This window comes from Neolamprologus multifasciatus, chromosome 22 (genome assembly GCF_963576455.1).
Source record: "Neolamprologus multifasciatus chromosome 22, fNeoMul1.2, whole genome shotgun sequence".
Lineage (NCBI taxonomy): Eukaryota > Metazoa > Chordata > Actinopteri > Cichliformes > Cichlidae > Neolamprologus > Neolamprologus multifasciatus.
In genome coordinates, this window is record NC_140459.1 from 25,302,973 (window position 1) to 25,318,692 (window position 15,720).

General features: G+C 40.1%; 1 protein-coding gene across 1 annotated transcript; it reads right to left on the minus strand.

The window, feature by feature from the left end:
* Window positions 1-359: 359 nt before the first annotated feature.
* Window positions 360-11,150, minus strand: LOC146493589 (uncharacterized). Its single transcript, XM_085149661.1, has 9 exons — window positions 9,052-11,150; window positions 8,068-8,129; window positions 7,942-7,968; window positions 7,794-7,826; window positions 7,198-7,230; window positions 6,459-6,491; window positions 6,231-6,263; window positions 2,792-2,833; window positions 360-2,520 (listed from the first exon to the last, which is right to left on the minus strand). The coding sequence occupies exons 1-9, from the start codon at window positions 9,060-9,062 to the stop codon at window positions 2,291-2,293; spliced, it is 504 nt and encodes a 167-aa protein (XP_085005787.1). The 5' UTR covers window positions 9,063-11,150; the 3' UTR covers window positions 360-2,290.
* Between the last annotated feature and the right edge of the window lie 4,570 nt (window positions 11,151-15,720).

The window sequence follows — 15,720 nt, forward strand, 5'->3', positions numbered from 1 at the left end:
GTTATAATACAGTGCTTTTCTGCGACTGAGCACACTACACAACTTGTCTCATTCACACAAACACTTTTTGCTATGCTTTTTCAATGCATCAGGGATCAACTTGGGGTAAGTATCTTGCCAAAGGAGATGTGGCATGTAGAGCAGCCAAGGGTCGAACCACCTTCCAGTTAGCAGATGACCTGCTCTACCTCCTGAACATGCCACCAGTAACACTGTGAGGAACACCTCTTCAGGATTTTTTTATGTCTGGTAACTCAATACATAACATAAATATATAAAACTAACTAACTGTTAAATAATCATCTTTGCTTTCAACTCTAATGGGGTGATACCGTACAATGAGGTCATTAAGATAAAATGATTATTGAAGACCTTGTATGTAATGAGAAGGATTTTAAATTTGATTGTGACTGTGGATTTAACAGGGAGCTAATGAACAAAAGAAATTATAGGAGAAATATGCTCTGTCTTTCTAGTCCCTGTCAGTACTCTTGCTGCAGCTGTAGCTGCAGATTTTGGATCAACTGAAGGCTTTTCAGGGAGATTTCTATGACATACTGATAATAACGTGCTACAATAGCCCAGTAGCCTAGAAGTAATAAATGCATGAACTTCTAATTTTAGAAATATAAACACAATAAAGCAGACTTACCTATTTATTTAATATGCGCATTGAAGGACATATTCTGGTCACAAATGACTCCAAGATTCCTCACCGTGTTACTGGAGGCCAAGGTAATGCTATCCAGAGTAAGTATTTGGTTAGGTACTATGTTTCTGAGAGGGCTAGGTACAATATCCTCAGTTTTAATTGCATTTAGAAGCAAAAAATATGAGGTCACCCAGGTCTTTATATCTTTAAAATATTTCTGTAGTTAAACTAATCGGTATGTGTTATCTGGCTTCATGGATAAATAAAGTTGGGTATCATCGGCATAGCAGTGAAAATTTATGCCATGCCTTCTAATGATGCTGCCTAAGGGAAGCATGTATAATGTAAACAGAATTGATCCTAGCACAGAACCCTGTAGAACACCATAATTAACCTTAGTGTGTGAAGAGGACTCTCCATTTACATGCACAAATTGGAGTCTGTTAGATAAATCTTATTCAAACCACTGTAGCACAGTACCTTTAATAGCTACAGCATCACAAGGTCCACAGTTCATGTTCAGTTTAACTTTATTTAAATCTGATAAATGAAACAATCAAAAGAAATTACCATCACAAATGTTTAAATGTTTCAGGAACACACATATAAAAGAAAGAATAAAAACAGCAAAGAGCAGGTTTAATACTCCGAGGTCTGCTTGATCCAGGGGTCAAAGCTAATGAAATACATTAGGGCCAAAGATAAAACTTGGTCTGACACTTCATGGTTGACCTGCTGTGGTTCTTAAATGCTTCCACTTTGCAATAACAGTAGTACATTACAGATGACACAGAACATCTAAAGGGAAGAAATTCTACGAACTAACTTGTTGCAAATGTGGTATCCTGATGTAGTGGTATACTTAAATTCAGTTAGTTCTTTGGAATGAGCCATTCTTTCACAAATGTTTGTAAAGGCAGACTGCATGGCTAGATGTTAGATTACATACACCTGTGATAACGGAATTGAAAACACCTGAATTAAAAAGATGAAGATTTTCACACCTGCTGTGTTCATTCCAGTTAAATTGCGCTCTGTTTCGTTTCCTCCTTACACAAAGTAAACATACAGTCAATCTAGCACCTAGCTGTAAAATTAATCCAAGTTCCCCATGTTAATCATTGGGCAAGAACCCAAAACCTTCTTCCTGTTCTTACATTTCTTGCTCCTGCCCCAAACATCTGGCAGACAAGCAGACTGCCAAGGTTGTCACGCGGTTTGTAGTGACAAATTTTGGTTTGCTCTGAATTTTTTCTGTGTGAAAAGAAAAGACATCGTGTCTTTTGTGTATTTGTTTTTTGTAAGCCAAATTTTTACAACTTCTGATTCAGAGCAGAATAATAATGTTAAATATGTTAAAACACCTTAAGAGTCTAAGTGGACCAATACTTTTTTCCGTGGAGTTTACCTGTAGTATATAACGAATATGACCCCTGGATTCTGGACAGCAGTTTCACTCAACCCTGGAATAAATCAATGGCTTGGTGATTCTACCGAATTGGAGGTAAATGTCAACCTGCTGTGAGTGTTCAGCTGAGTTCATGTGTGGTATGAGTCTGCGTTAATCATGTGACAGATCTGTGTGCGTTTGGGTTTTATTTGGTTTAACATTGTGTTCTAACTGTGACTGCTGATGTTCTATATCTGGCGGCGGTTGTTCCTGGATCGTCTCTTAGACGTTCGGCTCCTCACCGGGGTTTTGGGCTGAAGGATGATGGGCTGAGGGATTACCGGCTGAGGGATTACCGGCTGTGGTGGGAGGGCGGGGCTGTCAATGGCATGGTCGGGTCTCTGGTGGTTGAAGGCAGAGTTCCGCGGTTTAGCCAAACGAGAGCTGGACTTTTTCTTCCCTGATTCTTCAGAGTCATCTGTAAAAACAAAAAAAAAACAAAAAAAAAAACAAAGTTTGAAACTGTTTAAAGAAAAAGAAGGCGCACAACTTCACAGAAAAAAAATTCTGCTCAACTGATACTAAAAAAACAATCAGAAAGAAGTTTCAAAAGTCACAAAGTTTTCACCTCCAATGGACTCTGGCTGCTGGGTAAACAAGTTAGATATTAATTTATTTGCTAACGTATTGGTGGTTCACAATATGAAAACTGTTCTTTGGTCTAGAGAATCAGAGTATTATTGTCTCACCATCTTCCTCTTCCACACTGTTTAGAGCAGCTACAGCAGGTTCTGCAATCAATCAATCAATTAATTAATCAATCAAGCAATCAATCATCTTTTAATTTCAGCTGATGAATTCAAAATCCAGCAGCTATCCATGCAGTCTGCATATCTAGACATTTGTAAAAGAATGGCTGGTTCCAAAGATGTCACTGAATTTAAGTATAGCACAGAAGGTTGACCAGTACTTTGTCCATATAATATATATATATATAGGGACATACCAGGTGCTGTTATACGATTGATTACTGGAACTGAAAATAAAAAGCATACATTTATATGTACAGTAGTTATTTTTAAAAGTTTTCACATTGTAGCTACAAACTGAAGACATCAAATATATGAAGCAAGATATATGGAATAATGTAGCAAAGAAAAAATTGATGAATAACTGAAGAATCCTCAAAGTAGCCACCCATTGCATTGATTACTTCTTTGCACACTCTTGGCCTTCTCTCAATGAGCTTTATGGTGCAGTCACCTGAAATAGTTTTCACTACACAGGTGAGCCTTTTCAGGGTTCATTTGTGGAATTTCTTGCCTTCTTAACACTGTTAGGGACCATCAGTTGTGTTGTGCATAAGTCAGCTTGGTACACAGCTGACAGCCCTATTTGAAAACTGTTAGAATTCAAATTATGGCAAGGACCAATCAGCTAAGTAAAGAAATGTACAATCGCAAAAAACATCAATCACTACGATGAAACTGGCACACATGAGGATTGCCCCAGGAAGACCAAGAGTCACCCCTGCTGCTGAGGATAAATTTATCCAAATCATCATCCCCAGAAATCACAAAATAACAGCACCTCTAGTTCCAGTAGCATACACATCTGTACATCAACTCTTCAGAGGAGACTGCATGAATTGGGCCTTTATGGGGACATAGCTGCTGAGAATCCACTATTAATGAAAAGAAACAAGCTAAAGAGATTTGTTTGGGTCAAGAAACACAAGGAATTGACATTAGACCAGTGAAAATCTGTGCTTTGGTCTGATGAGTCTAAATTTAAGATATCTGTGTCCACCTGCAGTGTCTTTATGCAATGCAGGTAAATGGATGGTCCTTCACTGTGGAACTTAGATGAATGGTTCCCACAGTGAAGCATGGAGGAGGAGGTGTGTGGGTGTGGGGATGCTTTAGTGGTGATGCTATTGGGCATTTATTAAAACTGAAGGCACACTGAACCAGTGTTGCTACCACAGCATCCTGCGGCAACATGCCACCCCATCATTTATTTTTTACCCCATCACACCTCCAGGCTGTGTATGGGGCTATTTGACCAAGATGGAGAATGATGGAGTGCTGCGCCAGATGGGCTGGCCTCCACAGTCACCTGACCTAAACCCAATCAAGAGGATTTGGAATGAGATATATCACAGAGCAAAGGCAAAAGGGCCAAGGAGTGCTCAGTATCTCTGGGAACTCCTTCAAGAATTTTGAAAAACCATTTCAGGTGACAACCTCATGAAGCTCAACAAGAGAATGCTAAGAGTGTGCAAAGAAGTAATCAAAGCAAAGAGTGGCTATTTTGAAGAATCTAAAATATAAAACATGTTTTCAGTTATTTCACACTTTTTTGTTTACAACTTAATTCCATATATGTTCATTCATAGTTTTGATGCCTTCGGTGAGAATCTACTAGAGATGGCACGATACCACTTTTTTATGTCTGATACCGATACCGATATCATAAATTTGGATATCTGCCGATACCGATATGAATCCGATATAGTGTGTTTTTTAATCAATAAAACGGTTTTTTAATATCTTGCTGCATTTTGTATAAGTTAATAAATAACAACACTAAAGCTATTCTGTTATACCTGTATGTAAAAAATACACTGCGCCCAAAATATTTCATAGTTCAGCAACACTGATCAATCTAATAAACGTAAACCTGCTCCATCCTCCCTATTCTGGTATTTTAAAGAGTACTTAGCAGAAATATCAAGCAACCTAACTAATAGGGTTGCAAACTCCCAGCAAAAAAAAAAATAGGGAACCACCCCCCACCCTCCAGCTCATGATGCTTAATCGATGTAATCAAATTTAATTTGATGCAGGGGGAAAATGCACAGAAAGAAATTATTTTTCAAGAATAATTAAATAGATTCAACATCTTTCTTCAACAGAATTGCAGACTGCACAGATGGTATCTTCCCAAAGGAAAAAGTAGTATAGCTTACTAGGGTATATTAGACTTAACAGTTACTATATACAGACTTCTATATATTTTACATCAGATTAAAACTTTGGGTGTAAGAGTCAGATAATTATTTATTAAAAGCTAGATATTTTAAATGAGAACAAGAAAGAAAAGTATGTCTTTGTGCCCCCTTTTACCTGTTCATGCCCTATCGGCCCCCCTGGCTAAACTTTGCTAGATCCGCCCCTGCACAGTTACCAGCCGTCAGCTACGTAGAAAAAGATCCTGGTGTAGAAAGTATTAATAAATAAATTCTAACAACAGCTTATCAAGCTGAATAGTGCTGCTGTTGTTCAGCCGCTGGTTTCCTCTTTCTGGTGAGAAGTGGGCCAAAAACTAAGAAGAGAGACGGACTCTCGACAGAAAAGCCGATCAGCTGATCATTAAGCAGTTTCACGACTGAAGTAGCAGCAGGAGAGGGAGGGAGAGAGAGGCAGTCGCTCCATATATCTGTTGTTAAGCTTAAGGTGGGAATGCTTTACAAACATTCAGAGATGAACTTACACACTTGCTTTACTTCTCTCTGGGAAAACTTCCTCGGAGATGAAATGCTGGTTTGCTAGCAAGGCTACAAATACACACAGCGGCTCTATCACTTGACGCATACTGCTGCGACGTGCTACGGTTATGAGCCGAGTTACGCCGTGTAGCAAGCTTTGTGAGGTGCTTTTTGATATTTAATGGATCGGATTACATTTTTTATTTCTCGCCGATATCCGATCCAGTCATTTGGGTCAGTATCGGACCGATACCGATACGTAATATCGGATCGGTCCATCTCTAGAATCTACATTGTAAATAGTCATGAAAATAAAGAAAAACCATTAAATTAGAAGGTTTGCCCAAACCTTTGACCAGTAGTGTATGTGCAATAAGACCAGAGAGCTATGGGTTACTGTCCCTTTTTGTATCACTACATGAGGCAGATTATTATGTTTCTTACATAAATAGCCGGGCACCAAATCACCACATAAACTGCCAAATCAGATTCTGATTCTGCTTGCAGTAAATCCTGTTGTCTCTCCTCCTAACCTCCTCCTGCCACTGGGTGGAGCTGTATTCCCTGGGGTGTGTTACCTATGAATAATTAATGTTATTATACATCACTTTTCGGCTCTGATTAGTCAGAAGGTATGTTTCTTCGAACACTAACTCAACCTCTGATCTAAAGCAAGTTAAGGTAAAAATCGTTCTCACTGTCTGCTGCCTGTGAACTTGAGCTGCTGACGTCTGAAACACATTGACACACAGAAAAAAACATTAAACAGGTAAATAGGTGAGATACAGCATCAGGTCTGACCAACCACCTTACAGTACTATTGTCATGTAATCATGAATGTCAGAAGCAAAACATCTGTGAGGAGTTCACGTGATTATTGTCGCCTTATATCTTCATCATCACTATCATGATCGTTGTGTACCTACCTGAAGGTTCTCCTCCGTAATAATGTGATTCATCTGGAATCAGAACAGAATTTTTGTGTTAGATGTGTTTTGGTCTTGATTTAAATTCAACTTGTTATTTCTAGTCAGAAATCTCCAGTTCCAGTGCTTAACCTTCAAATCAAATATGTTTCAAACAATGAGGTCCGTTTATGTTTTTGAGACAGAAGCTCATGCTGCAGACTGCTTTGTTCTAATCTTGCATGTCTATATCAGACAGAGGTTCTGCCAGCATGTTGTTCAGTCCTTCCGTTTGTGAGGGAGAGCCAATCAAAGGGAAGTCGTCTCAAAGGGAGAGGGTTACATAAGCTTATTTTAGACATATGATAAAGTGATGAAACATGATTTACTGTGACATGTTACTGTTCCAGTAACTTTTAGATACACCTGAGATTGACCTGCTGAAGCAATTTTAAACTATTGCTCACATCAGTTGTTAAATGTCAGAGAAGCACAGGACAATGAGCTCAGGCCTGTGCCTGAGCTCATAGTTCTGTGGAGAACTATGAGCTCAGGTGTACTATGAAGGCAGTTCAGTATACTCAGTATACTTTCTGTTGTCTAGATTCACTCACCCTAACATTGTCGATCAGGATACACAAAGTTGGTGGAGTCTGACCATTTCTGTTCTCACCGAGACTTTAACACTCCGTACACTGATATCATGAGCTTAAAGGTGTTTTCCAGCTGTGTCTGAGTTCAAAATAACAGAGATTCTTACCAGGGTGATCAGGAGAGATGGCGTTTATGCTCTCTGAAACAACAACAACACTTCATTCAGAAAATCTTCAACAGAAATGATGCCGATGATCAGCCCTGCTGGGGGGCACTAATTCTGCCATGTCAGGGTTAGACTTTGTGTTTGCACACCTGTTCCCTGATTCATCACCTGTCTCTACATGCATTCTCTTCCACTTATCCTTATCAGGGTCATTAGGGAGCCTATTCCAGCTGTCATAGTGTGAGAGGCGATATAAACCCTGGACAGGTCGCCAATCTGTTTCAGGACTAACACATAGAGGCAGACAACCATTCGCACTCACATTCCCACAATCATCAATAAACCCAACTAATGCATGTCTTTGGACTGTAGGAGGAAGCTGGAGTACCCAGAGAGACAAACATGGGGAAAACATGCAAACTCCACACAGAAACTCAGGAGTCAAACTCAGGATCCTCTTGCTGTGAGGCAAGAGTGCCAACCACCACCTCCTGGTGTTACAATATTTTAAATAATAAATATTCTTCACATAAAACCAAAGAACTGAGCCATTTTATTCGAGAAATTATTCAAACCCGAACCCCACACATACTAACCTGTAGGAGCTTCATCAGATGTAGAATCTTTGTCTGACAGAGAGAGGTAAAATATTATACATGTGAGACAAAAACAGGTGAGAAGGCGAACAGGTGAGATAGTACAGAGATGAAATAGAGACAGGTGAGAAAGCACAGAGGTATTTACCTGTCGATGTGGCGTGTATTCCAGCATCTGCAAAGTGAAGAAACACTTTCATGAGGACAGGCAGGTTCATCAGTGACATTTTACTCAGATTGTCATTCAGAAGAGACAGATGACTTTTAACCCCACCGCTGGAGTCGATATCTCCCTCAACCAGCACGATGAACAGAGAGAACAGAAGAACAACGTTCCTGCAACAAAAACACAACATTCAGTTTGACTTCCTGAGGCAAAAAAGGCATTTAAGCCTCATTTTGGTGCAAAGTCAGAAACCTTTAAATCTGGGATGAATCTGTTTAAGTTTCACATCAATGTGACCTCTGAAATTTAATGCTTCAAAATAACTGGCCTAAAAGCTGCCCTGATTTGTTTTGAATGTGGCACTGGGGATAAATGAGTCTGATTCTGCTGTTTTCATTGTTTTTACTGGGATCAGATTAGCTTCAGGAAAAATATACATGTATTGGTTTAACATTTGAAGAACAAAAACACAAATCAGGGAAAAAAAATTTCTTACAGGTCAAACTAAGAAATGCATCTATTTTAAGCTTTCAGCTGATCAGCTGTCAGACCATGATTATCTGTGATGTAACACGAGTGATTTGAATACATTCTTTAAATGCTTGTTTTAAATTAAGCTAACTGTAATTGAGTTTTCTTTAGTGCAGTAAAAATCCCTTTAGAAGTTTATAAGCTCAGCTTTTACAATTAAAATGAAAACAAGAAACAAAAAAAATTAAAACTCATTTTCAATATAATATTTTTTAATGTAAATTTTATAACACATTCTTTTATTTTATTTTGGATGTACAGGTGCAGAAAAAATGTTTTCTTCTTGCATTCTGAAATTTTAAAAAGCAATAAAAGTTGTTAACCCTGTTATACACTCTATATAATAATTACATGTTAATTTATATTAAAATTGTTTTATGTAATTTGTAGAAATGCAATTTAAAACTCAAATAAGAACATTAACACAGAGTAATGAAGAGCTGAAACAAGCAGGAAGCTTGTTTCAAGATATATTCAAGAATATATCCTGATTTTATTGATTAATGTTTCACTCTGTAGAATAAACAATAAAAACACACTGAGACGAGAGGATGGACGTACCTGTTGAGCATAGTGATGTGATGTCAGACAGGGGATCAGTACAGGTAGGCAGACGGTTGACTGTTTACAGTACTTCAGTGTTTCCCTGCAGGAATCGTCAGGTTCTGAGATTCTGCAGCAGTTTATATATCGACCTAAATGTCAGAGTGTGTGTGCGAGAGTTTCAGGTTACTGCGTTAAAGACAGGAAGAGGAAGACTCCCAACCAGGTGAGTTTTTCTGAATGTATGAGGACCATGAGTCTGACACTGGTGACCAAAACTCTGGAAATGTTGATTTGACTGAAATTTGACAACCTTTATTAATTCACATTATTTCAAAGAGACAGTGTGTTTGTGTGTGTGCGTGTGTGTGCGTGTGTGTGCGTGTGTGTGCGTGTGTGTGCGTGTGTGTGTGTGCGTGCGTGTGCGTGTGTGTGTGTAGAGAGAGAGTGAGTGAGAGACAGAGGGACACACACACTGGCCACATTTCACTCAGACACTGAGATCCTCCAGTAGAACCTGAACAATAGTGAGAGCAGAACAACAATGCTTCACTTGAAACCTGGCCCACTACAGACCAGGACCCCCTCAGTCTTGACCCACTACATATGAGAACCCCCTTAAATGTAACCCATTACAGACCAGGACCATCTTAAACCTAACCAACTATAGACAAGGAACCCCCTCAGACTTAACCCATTACAGTCCAAGACCTCCTCAATTCAATTCAGTTATCTGAGAAGCTTCTTCAGTTCTAACAGTTGATGTAAAGTCCCATTTCACCTCACTTCACTATTTCACCTCAAGTTGGGCTGTCATGATGGTCATGTGAGCCATTAGGGTTACATGGATGCGGCAGTTTAATCATCTGGATAACCCTCTAATGTATCCACCACCCCCTCAAGTGTCCTCACAAGGACAGCTACAGAAACGTGTGTGTGTGTGTGTGTGCGTGTGTGTGTGTGTGTGTGTGTGTGTGTGTGTGTGTGTGTGTGTGTGTGTGTGTGTGCGTGCGTGCGTGCGTGCGTGCGTGCGTGCGTGCGTGCGTGCGTGCGTGTGGTATTTGGCTATCAAAGGTTCTTCTGTCTGAAAATGTCTTTCTTTGTAAATGGAGACTTGGCTGAGGGGCCGAAGAGGCTTTTTAAAGCAGCACTGCTTCTTTCAGCCTCTGCTGCAGCTTTGAAACACTGTAAGGTCAGATTTACATGTTTATAGAGCCTCCATCCATTAATCAGTCCACCTATCCTTTCTTTTATTCATCTCTCCATCCTCTGTCTTTCTAACAGCATCCCACAGGAGAGAGGACGACCTGATAGAAAGAGAAAGGAGCTGTAGGAAGCACATTGTACTCTAAACACAGGCATATATCTGAGAATTAGTTTGAGCCACTTTAACCCAAAGTGTGGGCATCAGAACCACTAGAAACCAGCAGAGACAGAAACTGATTGAAACTGTCACTAAAAGTCCAGCTAAACCCTCACAGATCTCAATTCACACTCAGTTATTTATCTATACAAGTTTCACACAGCGACTTATCATGTGTAGCCCACATGTGCTTAATCAGAAGTACCTGCCTATTATATTCACGGTATTCATTCCTTTTGTCTTTAAGGATTTGCTAGCTTAAGATAGCTATTAGCTTAGCTCCTTATATTCCTTCGACCTGCAGGAACATACAGAAACTGTCATTGCCTATATCTCAAAGTGTACTGATGATGTCACAGCGACCAAGACTATCACTGTCTGGGCCAACCAGAAACCATGGCTCACAGGTGAGGTCTACAGGCTTCTGAGGGTGAGAAATGTGACCTACAGAGTCAGGGATGAGGTGAGCCTAAAAATAGCAAGGGTAAACCTGTCACGTGACATCAGAGAGATGAAAAGGCAGTACTACAGGACCATTTTAATTTCCAGTGATTGCAATTTTCAACTGCCCTTCACTCAGGCCTCACACATCGGGACACAAGAGACTCATATGTTAGAATGCTGTTCATAGACTTCAGTTCAGCATTCAACACGATCATTCCCCACCAACTCATTCACAAACTGGATCTGGTGGGGATCAGCACCTCACTTTATACACACATCCTAGGGGAGTATTCAGTGTTCTTATGCTGGAGGTGCTGCTGCCCACCCGTACTGGCTGCTGGATTTCCTGACAGGAAAACCGCAAATTTGCCAATGACACAACTGTGGTAGGTCACATCAGCAACAACAGTTGTTCATTGCAGTTTTTTTTCCAACTCAGGAGCATTGCTAAACTCAAAAATGTAATCTAAAGACCTGGAAACAGTTATCCATGCCTTCATATCATCACGTCTTGACTACTGTAACTCTCTCTATTTAGGCATCTGTCACTGAGGATTGTCCCGCTTGCAACTCATTCAAAATGCAGCCGCAAGGATCCTGACGGGGACCAGAAAGAGAGAGAATATTACTCCGATACTCTCCATGGCTCCATGGCTTGGCTCCTGGTTACATTTCAGATCTCCTTAGCCTGCACCTACCCACTATAACTCTGTTCCTCCAGTCAGATGCTTTTATTGGTTCCACGCTCCCAGTTAAAATCTAGAGGTGACGCTCCGAGACTCTGGAACAGTCTTCCCTCTTTTATAAAGTCCTCTTCCTCTTTGGAAATCTACAAAACAAATTTGAAGACCTACATATTTTCAAAGGCTTTTGTATCTCTGTACCACTTTTATTCAGTTTTAGCTATTCCAGTGTTTTATCTCATTGGATGATATATGCATGTGTATACGTATACATATACTTTAAGTTCACGTATGTGTGCTTGTGTGTGAATGTGTACACTTTTGTATATGTATGTGCGTGTACATATATATTTCTACAAACAAGTTTATATAAGCGTCTGCCTCTGTGTGTGTGTGTATATGGATGTCTCACATACATTTTTACAATGTTTTTTTTATCTTATCTATTTTAATTCTTTTTTTATCTGATTATATTATCCCTCTGTTCAGCGCTTTGGGCGACACTTAATGTCTTTTAAATGTGGTGGCTGAGTGGTGCAGGGACAACAACCTTTCCCTGGATGTGGAGAATACTAAGGAGATCATCATAGACTTCAGGAGAGTTTACACTCTGCACACCCCACTAACTAATGGTGCTGCTTTGGAGAGGATAAGCAGCACCAACTTCCTGGGTGTGCACATCTCAGAAGATCTCTCCTGGTCAAAGAACACGGCATCACTGGTCAGTAAAGCACAACAACAACTCTAGTCCCTTCGCAGACTAAAGAGCCTCCGGGCTAGAACCAGCAGACAGAGAGACAACTTCATCCATCAGGCTGTCAGGATGCTGAAAATTCTCTCCTGCTCTATCCCTTTTGAATGGCCACTCCCGAGAACCCTCAATGTCTAGATGTATTTAAAATTAAGAGGTGGACACCAGCACCAGAGGTGAGGCTGGATAAACGGACCATCCTCTGAATGCCAGGCCCTTTATGTATGTGATCATTTTTTGCTTTTTTTGCTGTTTTCTTTCCACGCAGAGTGTACAGTGGACGCCAATGTTTTGTCACTTTTTCGGAATCAAACTAAAAGTAATGTCAGTACTTCCAAGCTTTTCATGCTTTTGCTAAGATGCTTTCTTTCATTATCAGTAGTTCTCATCGCGCTGATTTATGTTCAAGGGGTCTCCTTTCTCATAAGTTTAATTCTATTTACTACCATAATGCTGTTAAATTGGGGTGCAACATCATCATAACTTGACAGACTGGCAGCTGCAGTCACGGAGAAACTTGTGTATCTCTGTTCGGGAATGGCAGATTGAGCAGGGATGCTGAGAGGTCCAGGGTTTACGTTACAAAACCACGACCAACTGTTTCAAACTGAGAGCCTGAAGTGTTCGTCAAAAAGTGTGCACTTTTTCAGTAAGTTAAATGTGTTTGTAAGCTAATCCATAACTAAGGTCCTTAGCTAGGTCATGAGACCTAGCTAGCTATCCAATATCTTCACCCATTGTAATAACTCCAAAACGAACTGATGAAAACAGTACAAATGTACTGAGTACCACAAAAGTACTGTTAGGATGCCTGGGTCATTGACCCAGGGTTTTGAGTTTATTGTATTATTTATCTTTTCTATTCTTTGGTTTCTTCGTTAGAGTTATGTCTTATGGTTTGTCTCTGTGTAATCCTTACTTGCTGTCTCCCCTGTTTGCTATATCCCCGTGTCCAGTCAGTGTCTGTGTCTGCCCTGGTCCCACGTCTCTGTTCCCTCTGCAGTGCGTGCGTGTTAGTCTGTGTCTTTAGTTCAGTCTGTGTCATGTTTCCTGTTTTATTTTGAAGGTCCTTGTCTGATGTTAATGTATCTGGTTTCGCTTCCCTTTGTCTCGTTAGGCCTGATTTGCCCCAGCTGTGTTTCCCTCCTGTTACCCATTCCCTGATTGCTCCCTCTGTGTATTTAAGCCCTGTGTTTCTCTGTGTCCGTGTCGTGATCTACCGTTTATCTAGCTGTGTGTTCTGTCAGTCTTCCGGTGTAAGTTTATTTTGATATTTCCAGTTATGTTATATTTGAGTTAAACATTAAAGCTGTTTTGAGTTTAAGTTTTGCCTCCGAGTGTCTGCACCTTGGGTCCTATTCCTGTCTGCACACAGCCGTTCCATAACAAGTACCACATGATGTGCTGTCAGTGAAAGCTGCAGCTGTTTCATTGATAAAGTTAAAGACAAAAAGTCAAAGGGATTAATCATCAATGTAACTATGTTACTTTAAGTCAGCATTAACAGTACCTCAGTTTAGTGTTTCAGAAAGCTCCTGATCTCAGACCTGCAGAGCTTCTGTTTTAAACACTGAATGTAGTCGCATGAAGAGCACATGAGATTTTCTCTGACACAATTAAATAAAACCCGATGAAGGTCAAAGGTTGTCACTTGTATGGTGCGCTCAAAACTTGTGATCTGGAATTATATCACTGTTTTTTTTCCAATATTGTGTTATTTACCATAAAGTAATTTAGAGTCATGGTGATGAAGATGGAGAGTCCTGCTTGATCCCTGCGATGAGCTTCAGTCTTCCTGATGTTTCTGGAGTGATGCCTTTCTCAGTGGGTCAACAGAACATCTGGCACAGGACAGGTGTAATGAAAGAAAGGGAAGAAGTTTCTCCAAACCCCTGGACCCACAAAACCCAGCTTGGTCTTCATGGTCCCCCTCACTAGTTTTCCCCCAGGGTGGATGTAGCTATTGATAATAATGTGCACTCAATTATTAAATGAAAAGAACAAATTACACTTCTATGAAACCTGCTGCTGTTGTTTTAATTTAAAGTTACCAGACTATAGAGTGCTCTGTAAGTGTAATAGATCTAAAACAGTTTAAATCTTCAGTTTTAAATCATCCTCACTCTTATGTTAAAATCTAAAAGAACCACATTACATTTTTGATCTTAACAGTAACTCCGGGCCTCTGTGGAGTGTACTTTGTCTAAAAATGGAAAACAAAAACGAATGAGTGCCGAATCATTCCTCAGGCATGGGATTCTGGTAACCACATTGTTCTGGTCTTGCTTTCTCAAGTCAAAGCTGCTTTCTTTGACACAGTAGACCACAATATTGTAATATCTCGATTAAATGATGTAGTGTCATGGTCCTGAGTCTGTGACTCAGTGGTTTTGGTTATTATTATCTTGTGTTTAGGGTTAATTCTTGTTTTCATGTTCTTTGGGGTTGGGTTTTGGTTATATTTTGAGCTCCTTCTGTGTCTCTGTGCCTGCCCTGGTCCCATGTCTCTGTGTTTCCCCCTTAGTCTGTGTCTGTAAGTCCATTCTGTGCATTTCAATGTTTTACTTTGAAAGTCTGTGTCTCAGGTTAATGTATTCTGTTTTGTTTCCCTCAGTCTCGTCAGATTTGATTGCTCCCCTTGTGTGTCTCATTTCCTTGTTACTGCCTTTTGCATTTAAGCCCTGTGTTCTGTGCTTAGTTTCGGGTCGTCGGTGTCTCATCCCTGGAACTTTGTGATTTTCGCTGTTTTTCTTCGTGTCTCAGTTTATCATTCCTCAGTTTAGTGTAATACTTTGTATCGCCGTTAAGTCTGCAATAAAGCAGTTATTTTTGAGTTTAGTTCTGTTTCTGTGAGTCTGCACTTGGGTCTTTTCCTGTCTGCACATAGCAATTACGTGGCATGTAGTGGGTATTGGATTAGATCTTATTTGGTAAATAAAACTTTCTCTGTCAGCCTTCTCAGTTCCGAATCATCTTCTGCTTCTCTGTCATGCGGCATCCCACATGGCTCAATTTTAGGGCCACTGCTGTTTTTACTGTATTTATTGCCTCTGGGTTCCATCCTTAGAAGGCATGGGATCTTTTTTCATTGTTATGCTGATGACTGCTAAATTTATTTTTCCACCAAAGCAAAAGTTTAGCATCTCCATAAAACCTCTCTTGACATCTAGATGACATTAAAGCTTGGTTGGGTTTAACTTTTTTATTTAATTTTAATGAGGAGAACACAAGGACAGACATAAAGAGGACAGATCAGGAGGGTCTGGTTGCTTGGCCAAAAGTAATACATTTCAAACAAAAGGGGGAGACATAGAAGGGGGAGACACCACAGGAGGATTGGAGGATTTTCCAGTGCATTCAACACCATCAGGCCAACCCTCCTGTTTGATAAGCTGACAGCAATGCAGGTGGATGCTTCTCTGGTGTCCTGGATTGTGGATTACCTG

Bases quoted from the DNA above. Each gene is read 5' to 3' on its own strand.
- LOC146493589 (XM_085149661.1), bottom strand. The intron at 7,969-8,067 runs GTGGGGTTAAAA...TTCACTTTGCAG, and splicing joins GGGAGATATCGACTCCAGCG to ATGCTGGAATACACGCCACA. The intron at 6,492-7,197 runs GTAAGAATCTCT...TTCTGATTCCAG, and splicing joins CATCTCTCCTGATCACCCTG to ATGAATCACATTATTACGGA.